This window comes from Cornus florida, unplaced genomic scaffold (genome assembly GCF_030987335.1).
Source record: "Cornus florida cultivar Cherokee Brave unplaced genomic scaffold, ASM3098733v1 CherokeeBrave_3.0.0_Hap2_Chr09, whole genome shotgun sequence".
Taxonomy (NCBI): Eukaryota; Viridiplantae; Streptophyta; class Magnoliopsida; order Cornales; family Cornaceae; genus Cornus; species Cornus florida.
Window position 1 is genome coordinate 81,416,061 of NW_026775579.1, and position 17,176 is coordinate 81,433,236.

At 35.6% G+C, this 17,176-nt stretch overlaps 2 protein-coding genes across 3 annotated transcripts; one reads left to right on the top strand and one right to left on the bottom strand.

Moving 5' to 3' along the window:
• Window positions 1-111: 111 nt before the first annotated feature.
• Window positions 112-12,187, bottom strand: LOC132274623 (probable U3 small nucleolar RNA-associated protein 11). Of its 2 annotated transcripts, XM_059775945.1 has the most exons (11): window positions 12,067-12,187; window positions 10,877-11,400; window positions 8,015-8,171; window positions 7,802-7,892; window positions 7,564-7,655; window positions 7,384-7,477; window positions 7,207-7,286; window positions 5,964-6,050; window positions 713-812; window positions 528-621; window positions 112-452 (listed from the first exon to the last, which is right to left on the bottom strand). In XM_059775945.1, the coding sequence occupies exons 3-10, from the start codon at window positions 8,068-8,070 to the stop codon at window positions 529-531; spliced, it is 693 nt and encodes a 230-aa protein (XP_059631928.1). In that variant the 5' UTR covers window positions 8,071-8,171; window positions 10,877-11,400; window positions 12,067-12,187; the 3' UTR covers window positions 112-452; window position 528. The 2 variants fall into 2 exon arrangements, with proteins under 2 accessions (XP_059631928.1, XP_059631927.1); XM_059775944.1 differs by lacking the exon at window positions 10,877-11,400.
• A 420-nt stretch (window positions 12,188-12,607) lies between these two features.
• LOC132274624 (large ribosomal subunit protein bL21c) lies at window positions 12,608-16,660 on the top strand. The gene is made up of 5 exons (XM_059775947.1): window positions 12,608-12,936; window positions 13,428-13,508; window positions 15,121-15,222; window positions 15,315-15,389; window positions 16,414-16,660. The coding sequence occupies exons 1-5, from the start codon at window positions 12,634-12,636 to the stop codon at window positions 16,480-16,482; spliced, it is 630 nt and encodes a 209-aa protein (XP_059631930.1). The 5' UTR covers window positions 12,608-12,633; the 3' UTR covers window positions 16,483-16,660.
• Window positions 16,661-17,176: the final 516 nt, after the last annotated feature.

The window sequence follows — 17,176 nt, forward strand, 5'->3', positions numbered from 1 at the left end:
ACTATCAATTTCAGAAAAAAAAAAAAAAAAAAAAAAAAAATTACTGCCCGAAACAAAATTAACTAAATCAATTCATCCCAACCATATGTGAATAAATTTTGCTTAAATAAATTCCATCAAAATACTAAACCGTAGCTTTTCATTAACTGTTCAATAAATAAGTAATCATATTTGGCAGTTCTTGAGAGACCGACATATCACTTTACTGATGATGTTCACATGACTCCCGACAATACATAATCCCAAATGCAAAGGTATCAGCAACCTTCCAAATTGTAAAATTTTGAATGAATGCACATGTCCAGGACTGACTTTAAAGATCATAAACAGTTCATCCTCAAGTTGAATTCTCATTTCAGCGGCAAAATCATACAAAAGATTGATGCTTCAATAGATATGGAGCTCTTTAGTATGAAGATCTCAATCAACCTCATTGACAATACCCCAATACTCTGAAATATATAATTACTATTAATTTAGTAAAGCAGATAAAATAATAAATCCAATGGTTAAAAATGGAAACTCACTTCATCGCTTTCGTTCTGTCCGCCACTTGTATACTGGCTTGGAGGTTGGACAGACAATCTCATCTTCACGAAGCTTGCGTTTCCGACCCTTTTTCTGCTCCAGCAAATGCATTTATTTAATCATTTTAAGATGCACAAACCCAACACAAGGGGAGAAAAATAAGGCAAATCTATAATGTTAACACCTGTAGTTCTTTTTTCAAGGCCATATCCATGTATAGTTTCTCCAACTCATTTACTCTGCTTTTTCTTGCCTCTAACTCGCGGTAGGAAGCAGCTGTCTTCCTGCACATCAAGCATACATATTATGACATAAGCCCTAAATAAAAAGTTGCACAACAACTTCAGATCGCGGAGAAGTAGAGATAAACTGGTCTCTTAAATCAATCCCACCCCCCCACCCCCAAAAAAAAAACCACATAAATTGAATGACTAAGTATCATACTCGGCAAGATTTTCCTCTCTTTTGACAAGCTGAAGTCAACTTCATGTACCAAAAAGGGAAATTAAAATGAAAAATAACAAAACAAAAACAATGATTGAGAGAGTAGGCCCCCTACGATCCATCGACATGCAACCAGTGGCCGTGATCAATTGATCAAAATGCCTTATGCACTATACTTGGAATTTTTTCCAGATTTGCAAGTTCCCAAAAGCACTTTTATACAATTCAATTAGGTTTTTCCAAAATCGAAACACGTAGTCATGAAACCCTAATATAAGAATGCATAAACCCTAATTCAGTGAGTGCATATCATAGTGTGAAATTACCTTTGTACCCTTGGCTTTGAAGATTATGATTCTGGCCTTAGTTGAAGGCTTGAAGCTACGATTTCAACTTTGACGTTGACCAAGAGGTATTAACTTGACACTAACTAATTTTAAAACAACTACTGAGCTAACAATAAAATTGACCCAAAACTTTTCTGTTTCAGCCCAAATTTTCAAATTGAGATTACTAGGGTCAAAAATGTTTCCATGTGTTGGGGAGCTTGTATTGAAGGCCTGGTTGGGACGCTTGGGTTGAATGTTTTATTACCTTCGGCTGAGCCTAGGTTGACCCTCAATCTGCACGGGTTGCACCCTTTATCATAGGGTCTAATTTCAGTTTCATGTCATTCGCATGACCCTCAAACTTTGCTCAAAATATTGGCTAACGTCAATAGTATCACCATCATAACATGGCCAAACTCCTAATTTCCTGAATGAGCCAAACACAAAACCTTACCTACTTTGACACCATTTTAACTATCAATTCCTATAAACACTTGTAATTTGGTTGCTAACATAAATAGTGACATGTGACACTTGAATGGACAAAAAGGTCATGGTCTAAACCAACTTAAGTTAGGCAGTTCACTGGACTGAATGCACAAAAAGGACAACACGCCCCACATAGGCCAGAGACACAAGTAATCACTAGTTATAAAAGGCTAACTATCCAGTAGATGGGCCAAAATGCATGTTAACAATGTCTTCTTTATATTTTACCGTGTGACCATCAGGCCCAAAAAGTCCAAGCAGATAACTTTAAAAACTACCTGTCAAAGCTCTATTGTTAAATGGCATCTAATTAAAATTAACAAAAAAAAGGAAGGCACATCAGAATAGAGGTTTCCTTAATTTTTACTGTGTAAAAATTTCTTCCCTGTGATATAATTGTTAAATCATAATGGCTACCAAAGCCATAATAGTCTAGCCATGAAGACAGACAAAGTACCTTCTCTGCTAAGCCCAAATGCTCTATTAACTACAGAGTCACAAACACTGTAATCTAGTAAGACAGAACCGAAAAGGGCCATAGAGCACACATCAATTAAGATGCAGTGATGTGCTAAATTTATACTTCTACACGACGGTTTCCAATATGAATAATTTCCAGGAGAGACCTAGTGCATTCTAATTATATTATATTTTATAGTCTTCATACCTCACGGTGCGGTGGAAATCAGTGGCAGCAGCCCCCTTAAAGGTGTATAAAAGGCATGGAAAGCAGGCCTTAATTCGGCATGTGCTAGGTGATGTGGATCAAGTTGGAGTCTTCAAAATTAGGGATTTTTATTATGTTGCATCATTTATGAGTTTGGTGGGCATTATGATGCAATGAAAGCTGGGTTTTATTTACACTTATTTATGCTATTAAGCCATGAGCGATGAATTTGAAGAGTTAGTCTTATATATTACCTCAATTATGAGGTCAGTCCAAAAGTCATGGATTGATGGAGATCAGTGGCAGCAGCCATTAAAGGTGTATAAAAGGCATGGAAAGGAGGCCTTAATTTGGCATATGCTAGATGATGTGGGTCCATTGGGGATTTTGATTAAATTGCATCATTTACGGGTTGAGTTTGGTGGGCATTATGATGCCATGAAAGCTGGGTTTTATTTACTTTTATTGCTATTAAATGATGAGATAAATTTGAAGAGTTGTGTCTCTTATTGATTTTACCACAATTATGAGGTAAGTCCAAAAGTCATGAGTTAAGCTCCATGTAAGTCTAAGAGGCGTGAGTAGATTCCTATAAAAGTGATAAGTGTAATTCTACAGGAATAATAAAATGTCTTTTGAAATTTCCTTGGGAGTGATTCACAAATTAGGAGGCGTGAGACCTTCTTTAAGTGTGATGCCTAGGCTTATTTGGTTTGACTCCAATAGGCTATTGTTATTTCAAATCCTCTCTCGACTAACACATCAGCCCTGATTATCTGAATTTTCAGCCACTAAATTCTTTGTTTGTTGACTATTTGAGGCTGCTCTTGAAGTCCTACATCAAGGTAGTCCAAGTATTTTCTATACAACCCTACCCATGTCGTCATGGTAACAAACAATTGTTATCCATGAATCTGTCAATTTTTTTTTCCCTAGTTGATACACTCTCACACACATGCCTCCACTGAAGCTCAAACCCCTGACCTCTCTTTGAGAAGTAGGGGCTTGGTATCGCTAGGCCACTGGCCTGTTGGTTAAATCTATCAATTTTTTTATCTCTTATATTATGCTCATAAAAGAACTTAGGGTACCAACGGGCCAGTGGCCTAGCGGTATCAGACCCTTACTTCCCAAGGGGGTAAGGGGTTTAAGCCTCATAGGCATGTGTGTGTGAGTACTAATTATGAAAAATAAAAAAATAATAATAAATAATAATAATAATGGTACCTGGGGTCACATGGACATGGAAACTGGGATCAAATTCAACACTTCATTATACTTTAAATAATGGTTGAAATATTTAAATCCTTACATTTTGTATTACAATTATATTCTAGTTCTATATCCTAGACATTTTATTATTATAAATACATCTATCTTCTACACGTATTCACAAGTCCTAAGTACTCGTATCCAATATGGATTAAGGAGTCCCTATAAAACATGTGCTTCATAAATCATAACTAATAGCAAAGCATATCAACACTCCCATGATCATGAATTACCTGGGAAAAGAAAACCCGCATGATCATGCATGATCATGATCTGGCCCGACCATATTATGTATAATTAATTCCTTTCTCAATAATACAAAAAAATTACTGTAGCTGTTACAAAAATATAAGATCGATTTATTATACTCTACCTGAAGGGGAGAGCAAGCAAAAGGCCATCGTCCTACCCCAACTCAATTTCCTGTGGACCTAAGAGTGAACAATTTCTTTGTCCCTGACTCCCTGTAAGGGAGACATGGCTACAAGAGTGACAACTTAATAATAAAATTTCTTTATTGTCTTGATTAAAAAGAAACTTAGTCCCAACATTATCATCAATGTTACTCTTCCTAGTAGAGGCTACAAACCTAAAATGATCACTTCAAAAAACAAAGTTAGAGCAAAAATTTTCTAGCAAAATTTCTGAAATTATCTCGGTTAACAAACTACTTAATCATAACACTGTCATCTTCTCTACTCTCCAGAGCAGAAACTGAAAAAACTACCATGACCTGTTTTAAAGGTTCAAATCCTTATCTGCTAAATGACAGCATTTTAAGTGATTACATAAAGAAAAAATATTAAAGATTTGGGAAAACACTCTAGAAAAAAGGTTTAAAATAAGTATGATTACAAGTTTACAATTAAATATACATAATATAACTTTAGCAAAAATAGGAAAAGAGGCGCTAACTAGTGAATGTCAAAGCTGAATAAAGACCAACTAATAAATAGTTTCCTGACCTAGGATTGATTACTCACAAGGAGAAGAGATCAGAAAGGATGTTACTCATAAAATTGAAGTAGCCAGGACAAACTAATGTTACGTCCCGTATCGAGAGGTTACGCCATGCAAGTGCCACGTAGACAACAAATGCATGACAAGACAACAATTTTTTTTTTGTTCCTAGTTGGTACTCACAACCCCAGCCGCTTTCGGCTATAGCCAAAGCCCCTGAATCTAGAGCCGCTTGGCATCCAACCCAGTTCCAACGATGCACTTCTCGGACTGAGAAAGTGGAATTGCTTGACGTTGCATATTAGAACTCATTAAAGCCCGATATGCATCCCCCCACCCCCACCCCCACAAACCAAAAAAAAGGAATTATTTGTACCTAGCAGGAATCGATCCTGAGACCTGATGCTTCATGAAGCACCAGGCCCAAGTCTTTTCCAACTAGGCCATCCCCTTGGGGTTAACAAGACAACAAATTGATAAATCATAAATGAACACTTTTGCAAATCAGTGGAAGTAAATATGGAGATAAACTGTGAATTTTTTTTTACAAGAATGGTTTGGTAATGGGCAACAAAAACCCATAATTGCATTAGTGAATAAGCTAGCATGGTTCATAGTAAGGGTAATGCTACTAAATAAATGAGTTGACCAAAACCAAAATTAATATGAATTGAGATGTTAAGGAAAGATTGGATATTCATGGTTCAACCAAAGCATGCTATTCATAGTTTAACTAAAGCACGCCCCTAGATGGAGTCAAGTGACAAACAAAATTCATGTATTTTAGTTTATCAAGGAACCCTATACTTGCTAATGGAATTTACAATATATTGTTGCATTCATGATAGATCGAAATCAATAATACCAATAATATTTCTCTCATTCAAGTTTAAGAAATAGAAAACCCTACAAGTATAAATACCAAAATAATAATAATAATATAAGTTGACTTTTTTTCCTTTTGTTTTTTAATATCAGTTGATTTTCAACATGCACAAAATTTCAAAATGGATTGTGAAGGTCGTCCCACAATCCGGCCTCCATTTATAGAGGGAGCAGGGAGGGTAGAATAGAGACAGACCTAACCTTTGGACCTTTGGCATTAATGGCACAAAGTGACTGTTCTTAAGATTCAAACCCATTTCTTTAACAATTGACAACCCAAGCTTTCACCATTTTACCAAGCAATCACCCCATGCACATAATTCAGAACATATCCTCTTTTGTATGTTCTGAACATATACTAGAATAAATTGAACATATTATTTTTTTACCTTTTAATATGACTCGGTACGTTCTCAAATGCAGGCACTCTTCCACCTTCTTCTAAATTTCGTAGTTGTATCTCCTTAGCGTCCTCCCTGGATGATAAAAGAAAATAGTAATAAGGTACAAAGAATCCAGAACACATCATAATATTTTTTTTTGATAAGTCAGAACACATCATAATATTAAAGGCGATCTACTAACCTAATAGCATATTAAATTTATAACATCCATATGTAACACATATAGAGGCCTGATAAACCAATACTTTCTCTTAAGCCCTACCATAACTCAATTGTTGATTCTCTTCTTCCTTTCTTTTATTAAGAGATACAGAATTACCACATAATACATAGGATAGATTCCATACACAATTCATCGAGGTCCAAACATAAGGTCAAAAGTGTTTTACTAATCTCATACCCTGTCCACAAGTTCCTCAATAAATTGCACCTCTTTTCCATTGATCAATTAATAACTTTTTCCTTCTTCGGGCAGGATTTGCTGACAATCACCTACCTTCTAAAGAAAAAAGAAAGAAGATAAATGACCCCTTTGCAGATAGTAGCTACTCTGAAACTCAAACATTTATCTTCAACCTTGTCAATGTGAGCTTTAATCACTCACCAAGTAATGACCCCTGTACAAAACATAACTAACATTCTCTCATAATTCCGACCTACCCCTGGTTGGTAAAGGATGTAGCCTCGATACAGGAATGAGAGATAGGTAAGGAAAAGGATTGTGTATTTTAGATCTAGAGGGCTATTGTTGTATTAATTACCCAAGTTCTTTCACAGGGCCAACACAGCCATGACGAATCACCTAGGCACATTGCCACGCCCAACATATGTACTTGAATCCATGTAACATCGGAGCAAAGACATGCACATTCATTGAAAACATATATATCGGAGGATAACTATCATCAAAAGTTCAAAACTAAGCATCCATCTTTCTTTCTATTCTTTTCTTTTTTTCTTCTTCTTTTGGTTAATGTTAACTTGTTAAGTGTCCATCTCATAATCAAAATATCAGTCAATACAAGGAAAAGTGTCCATCGCATAATCAAATTTTATCAAGTTGATACTAGAATCGCAAAGACGGCAAACAACCCCGGAAAGTAATCACATTTATCAGTAAAATAAAAAGGAAGAACTAATATCTCCAGTTCAACCAAAAATTTCTATTTGCAGTTTAATTCAAATTAAGCAGAGAATGAAAAATAAATAGAGATCAGGAAGCTCACACCTGTCTTCAGCATAGTACACATGTCTGTTTGATGGCTGATTATCAAGAGAGTGAAGCATGGCTTTTAGCTTTTCAATTTTCTGCATCAAAGAAATGGATTTTAACGACAAGGAACCTATAAAGGAGGACTCTGAAACACTTAACACAACTGAAATCCATTTTGAAACACAAATTTACCTTTTTTTCACTTTGAACTTTCTGCAGGATATATCCTATATCTTGAGTCTTCATTAACATGAGTTCTTCTTGAGTATATTTATTTGCCTGACTCCTGTAACAAAACGTAACAAGTCAGGCTTCATTGTCTGTGGAGAAGGGGAAAAAGAAAAGAAAAGACGACAATGAAGTTAGTGTTACTCCAATTTATGGATTCCATCAACAGTTTTTGTTTTAATCATCTTGAAGTAAAATTCATCTGGGTTCCTGAATGATGCTTTTTCCTTGAGTTTCTGTAAAGGACACAAATGGCAAAAACATAGGCATGTATTAAAATAGAACATATTTCTAAGATCAAAGACCAAGTATAAAGGCACAACATGTAATACCCAAAAAAAATATAATGAACAGCAGCGTAAAATAAAAACTGTCAAATTACCCGTAAAGCCTCCTCTTTTTTGTGGTAAGCCTGTGCACGTTCGACATAGTCCTTGTGCTTTTCAAGAATCCCAAATTTTTTCCTCGAATGCCTTTGATATCAAAAAGAAAAAGGCTCAATTGATATGGATTGTTAACAAAATTAAACAGAATGTATTTCCAAATAAAAAGAATTAAATGGAAGGCACTCGTGGAGTAAAACACAGTCACTCACGGTTGAGCTCGTTCTTTGTGAGCTCGTCTGCTAACAGCATTCCTGAGGGAGGACATTTTGAAAATAGAATGGCAACCACCGGTATGTCAAGGCCAAGGAAGTAATCGAGATGTTGCTGTGATGTTCAAAAGAATACAAGCTTTAACCTTCTTGAATGCTGTAAATCACAGAAACATCAAAAGTTTTTATTAAGTCTTAGTACGATAGCAATAAAGTTCAGTCATTGTATAACAATAAATGCAGGTCAAGGTCTATTGGTAGACTTCAAATAAAATGCAACTTAGCACTAGCAATATGACATGATACAGGCCAACATAACATGAAATCAACCAATGTGCAAGAAATTATGATAAAAAATAGAACTGGAATTTAAAGAATTCCAAATAAAAAAATAAAACAGATGTTGGAATAAAGCACTAGGTGAAAGGTACAATTTGCTACAGAATCAATTGAAAAAAGAGGGGTAAGATAGCACTCAAAATCACAATGGTCTCATCACAGAACGTCAGATACAGAATGTAAGTTAGTTTATTAAAAGAAAAGGCAAATACAGACCTGATTACATTGAGTATAATTTAGATACAGAATGTAAGCTAGTCTATTAAAAGAAAAGGCAAATACGGACCTGATTACATTGATATGGGTGTGATGAAAGCAATGTGATTTTGAGTGTTATTTTTACTACTTCGTTTTGTTCAATATAAGTTTGAGTATTATTTTACTCTCTCTCTTTTCAATTGATTCTGTAGCAAATTGTACCTTTCACCAGTGCATAAGTAACAGATTATGCACAACCAAACTGGTAATTATTTTGCTTTCAATTATCCTAATCACAGTAGTAGTAATCTGAAGGTCCAATATTATATCAAATACCAACAATAGACTCATCTAAAATATTGTAACCTAAGTCACACAGAGCGGGAGCGGGAGCGTCGAAGATCAAAAATTTTGAGAGTCTTGAGAGCGCATGTGTATTAAATTTATATTTAACTATTTTATATTATGGAGGATTATATCATGCTATGATATATAATTTTGTGATTTTTTTTGTAATTTATTTGTCTGTATGGAAATATATTTATTTATTATTGTTTTGTTTAATGAGATATGTACTAATAATAAGCTAATTTTTTGACAAAGAAGTAAATATGTAACTTAGCGGTGGGTTGTTTGTCAATTACTTTAATGGGTCACCATTACTTTAATGGACCTTTTTATTTTTTATTTTTTTACACAATGGGCATTTTTTTGAGACATACATAATTCTTGTTTGGTAGTATAAGATATTTAGTACCAAAACTGAACCCCACAGAACTTGTGCCATACACCTGCAGTCCACATGTAACATAGGGTTTTTTTTTTTTTTTTTTTTTCATAATTGGGTTTGTATAAAAGAAAGAAAAAGTATTTACAGGCGCACAGAGGACATTCCCTCAGAATGAAACAGAAATGGAACATGTAACATAGGTTAAAGTGAAGTAGCATGTGCTAAGTGAATTCGTGGTGAAACCACGAACTGAATAAACAAATTCGTGTATCGCCTAATTTGAATTTGTGGTTTGTCGACGGATTCGCTCTCAAACTGCGAATCCACGTGCAAGGAACGAATTATGTGACTAAGATTGTAACCATGATTCACAATACAAATCGACATTAGAAGTCAAAATAATTATGAAACCATATTTCCACAACTAGAACAAAGAAAACCCATATCTATTTCCTAAAACACCAAATAAACATTTGGATGAAAGAAAATCTTCAGTGAATCATGCAAACAAGACTGGTATTCCCTTTGTATTTTTTCTAAAGGTAAACTGTAATCTTTAAAGCAAATGGAGTACAAGAAATATAAAAGAGCAAAGAAAATCCAATCACTCAGAAAACAAAAATCATAAACCAACTTCAACTCATAAAAGGGTTTCCATCTCAACATGAGTGGATATACAAATGAAAGTAAATACACAACATATGCCATGAAAGAAAATTTGGAGGCCACTTTAGATTTAGCAAAGACCAAAACAGGACCAAATCTGGATACAAATCAACCGCGATCAATTAAGGAAATATTCATAGATTCTAGTGACAAATCCATGCAAAAAACCAAAAAGTAATGACACGTGAATCCAATGAAAAACCCATGCCATGTAAAAGAACAAAAAATCTTGACAAATCATGCAGAAAAAGGAGAGGGCAAGAGGGAGATTTCACATCAATATATGTTTTTTTTTTTCTTTTTATTCATTCAAGGGTCTCTATTTTCATTCGACAAATTTTTTTTTGGTCGGGATAAGAAAATTTTCATTAAAATTGAGGGCAAAATGGTACTCTTGCTATGAACGTGAAAATTAAAGTTACTAACGGCATTAACTTTGACACCCCCCGTCAGAGTGATTTTTTTAATAGTTTCATCTTTGGGTAATTTGGACAAAGCTCAAGGAAGGTTGGAGTAATTTACCCGACAGGCCGACATGATATGTTGTTATTGCTAGTTTGGCATTCATTCACTATGTTTTTTGTATACACACACACACTCTCTCTCTCTCACACTCATACATATAGTTCATCTTAAGACATCAGAAACTTTAGAGGCACAATACTTTACCGTTCATGGATCATTATTACTGCATTTTGAATGCATGACAATGTACTTCTAAAACTCAAGTGCACCCATATATGAATGTATACAAGATAACCTTTAGCTTCAGAAAAAAGCAAACTTTTAGAATCCATGAATAGCCAAATCATCAGCACCACCAGTGGTGAATCCGATTCCTCTAACACATGAAATTGGGTGACAAAGTGAAAGCTTTAAAAGTCACTCAATGCAACATAGAATTACAAAGTTTAGATAGGATTGATTACCCGCATAGATTATCTACATTGAGACAAAACCCTGCTCGCAATATCAGACTCAAACCTCCAAATACCCTTAAGAATCCAATCATTCTGTGCCTTCCAAAGTTTCCAAGGAAGACATGGTGCAATGCATTTTAAACCTTGCACTCAGCCAAGGTTGGTCCAAAGCTTTACTTGCTCTCGAACACGCATCGTACTGGCCATGATTAACCACTCCACAGTTGACTCTAGCTAGTAGCTAAGCACATACAGTTTCCATACTAGCACAAATTTGGGTTATCTACAGAGCAAGTGACTCACATGCTCAGATTCCACTCCACACACAGACAAATGACATTGACCTGAATTTTCCTTTTCGTCAAAGCTATCAAAACACCAATTTTTCCCATTCAAAACTGCAATCCTGTCATCCAAACTCCTTCAAAGATCCAAAATTCTTAACTTTTGGCTTAACTTTTAGCTTCCAGATTTCAGCCCATTGATTACCCTTGTCGGCTTATCCAGTACATTCTCCATTACTTCTTCCAGTCCTGTTCCAATTTAGTAGTAGACTACTTAGGGGTTGTGTTTGGTAACATTTAAATTTATGTGTTCCTCAATTCCTATTTCTAGGCGTTTCTGTCTAGAAAACAGAATCAGCATGTGAAAACGTGCATTTGTTTCTTGAATTTTGTAAACAGTAAACAAGAATCATGTTTGGTAATGTATATACTGCACAAAATTTTGAAAGAAAAGTTTCAGAAACTTAGAATAAAATATTATGTCAGAATAAATGGAGAGACAAAAATCCATGACAATATTGTCTCAAGCATACACTGTATTTTATTTACCAAAAAAAAAAAAAAAAAAACATACACTGTATTTAAGAAAGTAATGAAGAACACAAAGGAAACTTAATGTTAAGTCAGTAAACAAATGATTGCGGAATATGCACAATGAAGCTGAGTTTGAAGTGGTCTGCGTGAATTGCTACTTAATTGCGTGTGTACACATAAATATAAATGTGTATATGTATATAAATCTCTGTTATTTGCATAAGGTGGGTTTGCAACATTAAACGTGTCTATGATATGCTCGAATCCACTAGCTAGGTCTATTTATACGCATAAATCGATATCAACTGAAAGTATTAATTTGTGAAATCAGCATAATCCATATTTCTAGGGTTTCGATTTGGTCAAGTTTCACATACATACCTGGAGGTGGCAGTGAACTGCTAGTTGTCGTCGATGAATTGTGGCGTGTCGTGAGGAGAGAGACCAACCTGGTGTTTCTTTAGCCGAGAAGAAGAAGAGAGACGATGGAGTGAGTCCAAAATAGTTGTGATTGCAGCCCTAAAAGCTGCCCGATTGATACCAAAATTAAGCCCGATTTAGGCCCAAATTAGGCTTAAAATTAAGGCCCAATATGTCAATTCCCCTTCGACCCATAGTCTTGGCCCAAAATTAGCACCTATTGTCCTATATGTTAACTCTACAACCAAACAAGCATCTGCAGTTCATCAAACATCACTTTGTCAATAATCAACCATATATTTTCCGAAAGGGCCAGTCTGTATTACATTGGATTTCAAAGTCTACAAGAGGAATGGATCTGGGCCCATTTGGGATGGTCTTACAAAAGAACCAGACAGGCCCAGATAAAAAATGAGAGAGAGGACATATTTGTAAATATAATCAAGTACAAAGGCATATAGGTCATTTGATCGGAAAACGGATAGGATTAAATCCAGAGAGTGGAGAAGGAGGACAGAGCTCTCAAACATGGCGTCGTCCATGAGCCTATCCTTCTGTTCTCTCACTACAATACCATCTCACAAGCAAACGACATTACTTTCTGTATCTAAACCCAACCTCAGCTTTCTCTCTCCAATTCCCTCTCTCTCTTCCCTCAGACTCGACCCCTCCTTCCCAAGAAAATCCACGTTGTCGATTGTTCCCAAATTTTCTGAGACTGAAATAGCCGTCGTCGAATCCGAACCAGAACCTGCGATTTCTGAACCTTCGGAAGTTGTAGAAACCAAAAATGAAGAACCTAAGCGCGAAGAGGTCTTCGCAGTTGTTATGGTGAGTGATACATAACTCTTTAACGTTACTCAGTTCTATGCGACCCTATCTTGATTTTTTGGTTAGCCAAATTGTAATATTATGTTAGCAGAGTAATTTTGTAGTTCTACATGTTTCTAGAGTGATTCTGTGGTCACTCAGATGACATTTTTCATTGTATTTACGTTTGTTACTGTAATTTCTTGGTTCCCAATGATTTTTCTGATTTTATATGTGCATTTTGGGGGATTTGGTCATACCCAGATGTTAATTTTTTTCTATTATTTGTGCTTTTGGAGTAATTTTGTGGTTGTCCGTATGATATTTGACATTTTCATATATGTAACACAGGGTCTGAGGCTAGCTCAGGTTTTAGTCTTGATTACTTTTGTTACTAGAGTAATTTTGTGGGTGCTCAGATTGTGAGTGTTGTATGTTATTCAGAGTAAATTTGTAATTGTCAAGATGACTGATATAGGGACCTAATTTCTTGTGTTTTGGACTTTGTTTAGATCGGGTCTCGACAATATATTGTATTTCCTGGACGCTTCATTTACACCCAGAGACTCAAAGGTGCAAATGTCAATGATAAGGTACATATTTGGCATTTTTCTTTCTCTTCTAGTTCATATTTTGTGTAGTATTAATTTGTATGTCATTTTCTTATAAGAATGATAAATGTGCTCTAATACTAGTATCCTATTTGGCCTTCTATTTTGCTGTTTAAACCCGACCTCCATGTTGGTGAATTAAATAAGGTGTAGTTATATTTTGTTCAAATGTGTTTGCAATATGTAGGTTCTCTATAGTTTGATTTTCTATTTTTATTGATAAATTTTGGGGATTTTAATTGAACTTAGGGAAGTCAAACTAAATTACTAAAATATTTGAAGAAATTAGTCTGCTGAAATTCAGTTTTCATTTTAATCGTGTAGACAACTTTGTGGGTGCATAATTCTCCTGGAAGTTTTTGAATTTCACATATGACTGTAGAAGGTCTAAGTTCTGGTGAGGTGTTCTTGAAGTACTCTTTTTAACTGCATCATTGGCATGTGAAACACTGATGAGATTTCTGAGGGTCTAGGTCTTAGTTCTGGTGAGGTGATCTCGGAGGACTCTTACTAACTGCATCATTGACATGTGAACTGCCGATGAGATTTCTGAGGGTCTCTTAAAAGTGTGGATTGGTGTGTGTTATGTTGTTGTGGGACATCGTTTTTCTAGATAGGATACGCTTTTGCATACCCTTCTGCCCTTAAAAGGGGACCTGATATCCCATCCAGGTTATTTAAAGAAATTTCCAATGTTGACATGTTTGCTAATTAGAGATACAAGTCACTATGAACAATAAAAGCTTACTATTTTTAGATTTCACTAATTTTATGGCCACAAACATACTCGAACATGAAAACAAATAAAAATTGTCAAATAAACAATCAAACGACACTCTACTATATCAATGTAATATACATAATCAAAAGGAAGGTCTGGTTTCAAGTTATGTGTACGTGTGCGCGTGTACGATAGTTTTGGTAAAAGAGTAAATGAAGGTGCTGACTGTGCGAGGAAGAATTGTCGAGAATCAGCAACAAAATGGACAGGAAAGGCCACAATGTGTGTGAGAATACACTGCTGAATCTCAAGAGACTGCAAGTAGTCAGCTGTTTTGGGATACTGCAACATCTTGGCTGAGTCGATCAACACTATCCTGTTAAGGTGAGTCAATGACAACTCATGTCCACCTTGTACTCAGACTTGTTCTCATCTTGGTGGCCGCTGAGACCAATCTGACTCGGCCAAGTCTCTTAGCCATGTTTTGGAGTTTATGGTATGATGTTTGGAGTTTATGGTATGATTGAGACAACAGGTATTATAGAATGTGCACATCATGCAACTACCAAGCCAGTAGTTATCACCAAGACGCTCAGCGGGGCGGTGAAGTGGACAAGTTCTGTTGCGCAATTCAACATTACGATAAACTGTGGGTTTTCTTTCATTTTCCTTTACAGTAATACGCTGCTGTTTGAAACTTTGATGTCTCTTTATCAATGTTCTGGAATGGTGTTGTTTGGCTCCCTGTGGATACTGTTACCTTCCTCAAGAATAAGTAATATTTTATTTTAGATGACCTTGGCTTTGCTTGGTCTTCTCGTCATCTTATTGTTTGCAATATTGTAATTTAGTCACATTCTAATTTTTCTGCAGATTATTCTGAACAAGGTTTTACTCGTTGGAACGAAAACGAGTACCTACATTGGAAAGCCAGTGGTGCCTAATGCAGCTGTACATGCTGTAGTTGAAGAACAGGTAGTTACACTGCTTCCATGAGTATTTTCTTCATTCACTGTGTATAGTTTTATTTAATCACTCAACTCATCGGCTGCACCCTTTCCTTGTAGGGATTGGATGACAAAGTGATCGTCTTTAAGTACAAAAGGAAGAAGAAGTATCGAAGAAACATTGGTCACCGACAGGTACAACTAATTTCTTCATGTGTTCCACACCACTGACTTTTAGTCAACCATTACAAAAGGTTTAAATGCATGAATAAAAAATCTATTGAGCTCATTAGTCACTATATTTGCACATATGAGCAATATGTGCAACTAATTTATCTAGCTCTTATATAATTTCTGTAAAGAAAAACTGCTGTAGCTAAGTGTATTCTTAGTATTTGTTTAAGTCTCCTTTATTTTAAACATTAATGATGATTTTTTTTTTTGTTTTCTTTTTTTTTTCCCCAGTTATATCAATTTTGAGTTTGTGATATTACGATTATGGGGTTTTAATTTTCTGTCTATGCCTTGCCGTGGTTTGTTGAAGGATTTGGTTGGATGTCAAAAGAATGTTTTTTAGCTGCATCATCTTCTCTTTCTCATCGTTTTCTCTAACTCTCATGCACCTCTCCGTTCTCTTCTCCTTTCTCACTACTACTATCTCTTGTTCTTGTTTCCCTTCTTCTACTACACCTGGCTCAGCAAATGGCTGATGGGGAATCCAGAATCTGTCTCTGCACCACTTGTGCATTCCTAGGCACATAGTACTTGCGTTGTGTCCACAGCGCGACTGATCCTTCCATTCAATGCTCCCCAAGTGCATCTATCTTCTAACTATTCCCTAACTCTCTTTTCATCCCTAGTCCTTGGCCTTCACCATGCTTTGGGTGTTTAGTAATTTGCACACTTATGTCACATGAAATAGGTTATTTAGGAAACTGTCTTAGCGGTAATTTATTATTAAATTTACCTGGAAAAAAAGATCATATTATTAGAATTTTGCCTTTGATAATAAATTAATCATATTTTATTTACATTGCATATAATTTCTCTCTATTTTTCTAAATGACTCTTCCATGTAACCATGCTTAGTTGAGGTTATATGCCAATTATGGTCTACGTAATTTAATAACCCTATTCTGTATTAAATACATAGACAGATACCTGTTTTTCCATTCTTTATCCATAATGATGATGTGATGTTGTGACATCTACTTAACAGCCAAATTCGCGGATAAGGATAATGGGCATCACAGGGTATCAAGACTCGCCAGCGGTCACACTTACATAGGAATTCTACACTCAGGTTTGAGGTCATACTGGACGGTGGCATCAGAGTTCTCAGGATTCCTTTCTTTCTTTTTGTATGTTGTTTGTTTGCAGGATGTGTAATTTTGTATTTACTTTGGATGCCTTGCCTATTGGCATGACTATTTTGAGGCTATATTGAAGTTCTGACATTTAGGAAATTTGTGTTTTTGTCTCAAGATCTTCAGAGCCAATGGTTTATAATCTTTAATTTTTTTGTGGGAATTAGTTCATTTCATATCATGTCCAGAATGTTATAGCCATTTGGGTTCTGTTGTGAAATATCTCCATGCTGGAATGACATTTGAAGACCCCTATAGTGTGTGTGTGTGTGTTATCTTGAAGAAGAAATATTGTGCAAAGGGTGCAATGCCACCAAAAGGCTTATAATGCATCTCATGGTAAGGAAACGGACTTGGTTCTTCAGAAAAAACAACTAAATATATGTACTAAACACCAAATACATGGTCTAAACAACACTTGAGACCCTCTATGACCGTCCTTTTGTGGCGGCCTCTTACCCGGAAACTGCTATACCTCTACAATTAGTCTTAAAGTAGAGCACATTTTGATCAGCTTCCATTTGCTTCCTAAATTACCACTACAACGTGATACAGTTTGCATTGCCTTGTTATAAAAGGTTTGGCGAGAAAGCAGAACTTAAGATGATGGACATG